The sequence below is a fragment of the Acyrthosiphon pisum genome, unplaced genomic scaffold (assembly GCF_005508785.2).
Source record: "Acyrthosiphon pisum isolate AL4f unplaced genomic scaffold, pea_aphid_22Mar2018_4r6ur Scaffold_21575;HRSCAF=24299, whole genome shotgun sequence".
Classification (NCBI taxonomy): domain Eukaryota; kingdom Metazoa; phylum Arthropoda; class Insecta; order Hemiptera; family Aphididae; genus Acyrthosiphon; species Acyrthosiphon pisum.
In genome coordinates this window covers 8,477-10,586 of record NW_021771057.1, presented here as the reverse complement: position 1 = coordinate 10,586, position 2,110 = coordinate 8,477, and the positions used below count along the sequence as shown (strand labels likewise).

Sequence of the window (2,110 nt, the reverse complement as noted above, 5' to 3'; positions counted from 1 at the left end):
GATGGGAGCTTGGTAAATTTACCCCGGTAAGGTAAATTTACGTAAAATTTTACCGATATTTTTTTTACCCGGTAAATATTTATTACCGTTCTAAAAATCGAGTGACCACTTATTTCAAATGTTTTTATGTGAACATTAACACTAGTAACATTTCTATGAGGTTAATGTTATCCGTAGACCGTAGTCGATACGTCAATATACCTAATTAATATTACGAGAATTTGGTAAAACCAGTTCAAATTATCACCATTCCATCCATTCCCCGAACGTAGTATACAAAACACAAGTACACTGTACACTATAAATAACTTACCAACCACAGCGACCGTTCACGCTGCGTATACCTAATTATATTTATATAATAATTTATAGTATGTGATTATTGATTAATGATAACTGATAAGTGATAGATAACTGATTTTTTGCTTCATTATTTGTGTTGTTAATTTATGTTAGTTCTCATTGTTCAAAATATTTTATATTATAATTTCTAATGTACTAAAATAATGAAGCCGAAAGAAATCAAAAAAAGGTGCTACACAAAAGTAGAAATTGAAGGAAAAGAAAGATATGCGTGCAGATATTGTAATAAAAATTATAAAGAAAATGTAACAAGAATGACAGTGCACATTAAAAACGAGTGTAAAGAAGTTCCACAGTGTATTTCAAAATCTTTATTGTCGCCTAACAAATCAAAGTTTAACCATAGTAAGTTTATTTAATTATTACTAAAAGATTTAACATTTTCTGTTGTCATAATTACCTATAATAATCATTATTTCATTATACTTTTGTGAATTGATAATATTAATATCCAAAATTCACATAATATAAAATATAAATTTACAGAAAAATGTATGTAGGTACCTAAATGTATATTTTTAATATTTATAAATTAAATTATTACCTATAATCAAAGTTCTTAATATTATATTTTAAATAATTTTTTTATTTTAATTCTAATTTTCTAGAAAATATAAATGCAATTAATCAAAATTCATTGGAAATTGTGCCAAATACTGAAACTGTTATTCAGATAACTGATACAAATCAGAGTTCCATTGAAAATCCTCAGATTACCCTTAAAAATCAGAGTTTACTGAAATTTGTAGATACAATGAAAGGAGGAGAAAAGGTAACATAACTATTTTAGTTTTAAGCTATATAATAATAGAATACAGTTTAAGGCCAAGATGGGGCTTTATAGTTAATACAATTTTTATAGTATTTTCTATATAAGAAATTAAAAAATGTTAAGTAGGTTCATATTCTGGAAAACTCCAGATAAAAGTAATAATAAAATACTATCAACTTCTACCAGTTCTATCAATTTAGTATCAAATAACTATGTTCAGTCAGTAAGTAAGGTAGCAACAGATAGAGATCTGGAAAATGTTGATGAGATAGTAAATGAAGATGATAGTGAAGAGGAAGACACAGAAGAAGAAAATTATGATACAGAAGATCTAGTTGAATCTGATAACTTATCAGATGAACATAATGTTTTAAGCGATGATGAATTTTATGAATCACACTTTAAATAGATTAATAAATCTAACTTTTATTTTATTTAGGTATCTCAGTATCTGTTAAAAAATAAAGCAAAGTATGAATAAATTTATAATAAGTTTATTTTTTGTTATTTTTCCTTTGTTCAAATTATTTCACATTTACATAATTTATTCATCATACATTCATACTATTCATATATTTTATATTTTTATACGGTTGTATATTATATTTAAATATAATACTTGAGGTTAAGTGTGGACTAATGTCCAGTGGTAGTATTGGTTAGCCGAGTTATAAACATGTTATTAAGTTCATAATAAACTAATAAAAAAAAAACACTATTAAAAAAATTTACGTAAATTTACGGTAATTTACGTAAAATTTACCGGTAAATTTACCGAAAAAAATTTTACGGTAAAATTCCCATCTCTATGTACAGTACAAACGTCGCGCGTCGTGAAATAAAAGTGTAAGGTGTAAGTGTAATAAATTTGTAAGAACTTTTTTTGAATTTTTATAATGGAAATTGTCAAAACAAACAAAGGAGGTAGCAAAATTTGTTTTAATGGTCATATGTACGTCATTAAGCATTTGGGGA

The 2,110-nt window shown here is 25.5% G+C and overlaps 1 protein-coding gene across 1 annotated transcript; it reads left to right on the top strand.

Moving 5' to 3' along the window:
• The first annotated feature begins 96 nt into the window (after positions 1-96).
• On the top strand, positions 97-1,168 carry LOC107883618. The gene is made up of 2 exons (XM_029492485.1): positions 97-708; positions 972-1,168. The coding sequence occupies exons 1-2, from the start codon at positions 507-509 to the stop codon at positions 1,142-1,144; spliced, it is 375 nt and encodes a 124-aa protein (XP_029348345.1). The 5' UTR covers positions 97-506; the 3' UTR covers positions 1,145-1,168.
• The last annotated feature ends 942 nt before the right edge of the window (positions 1,169-2,110 follow it).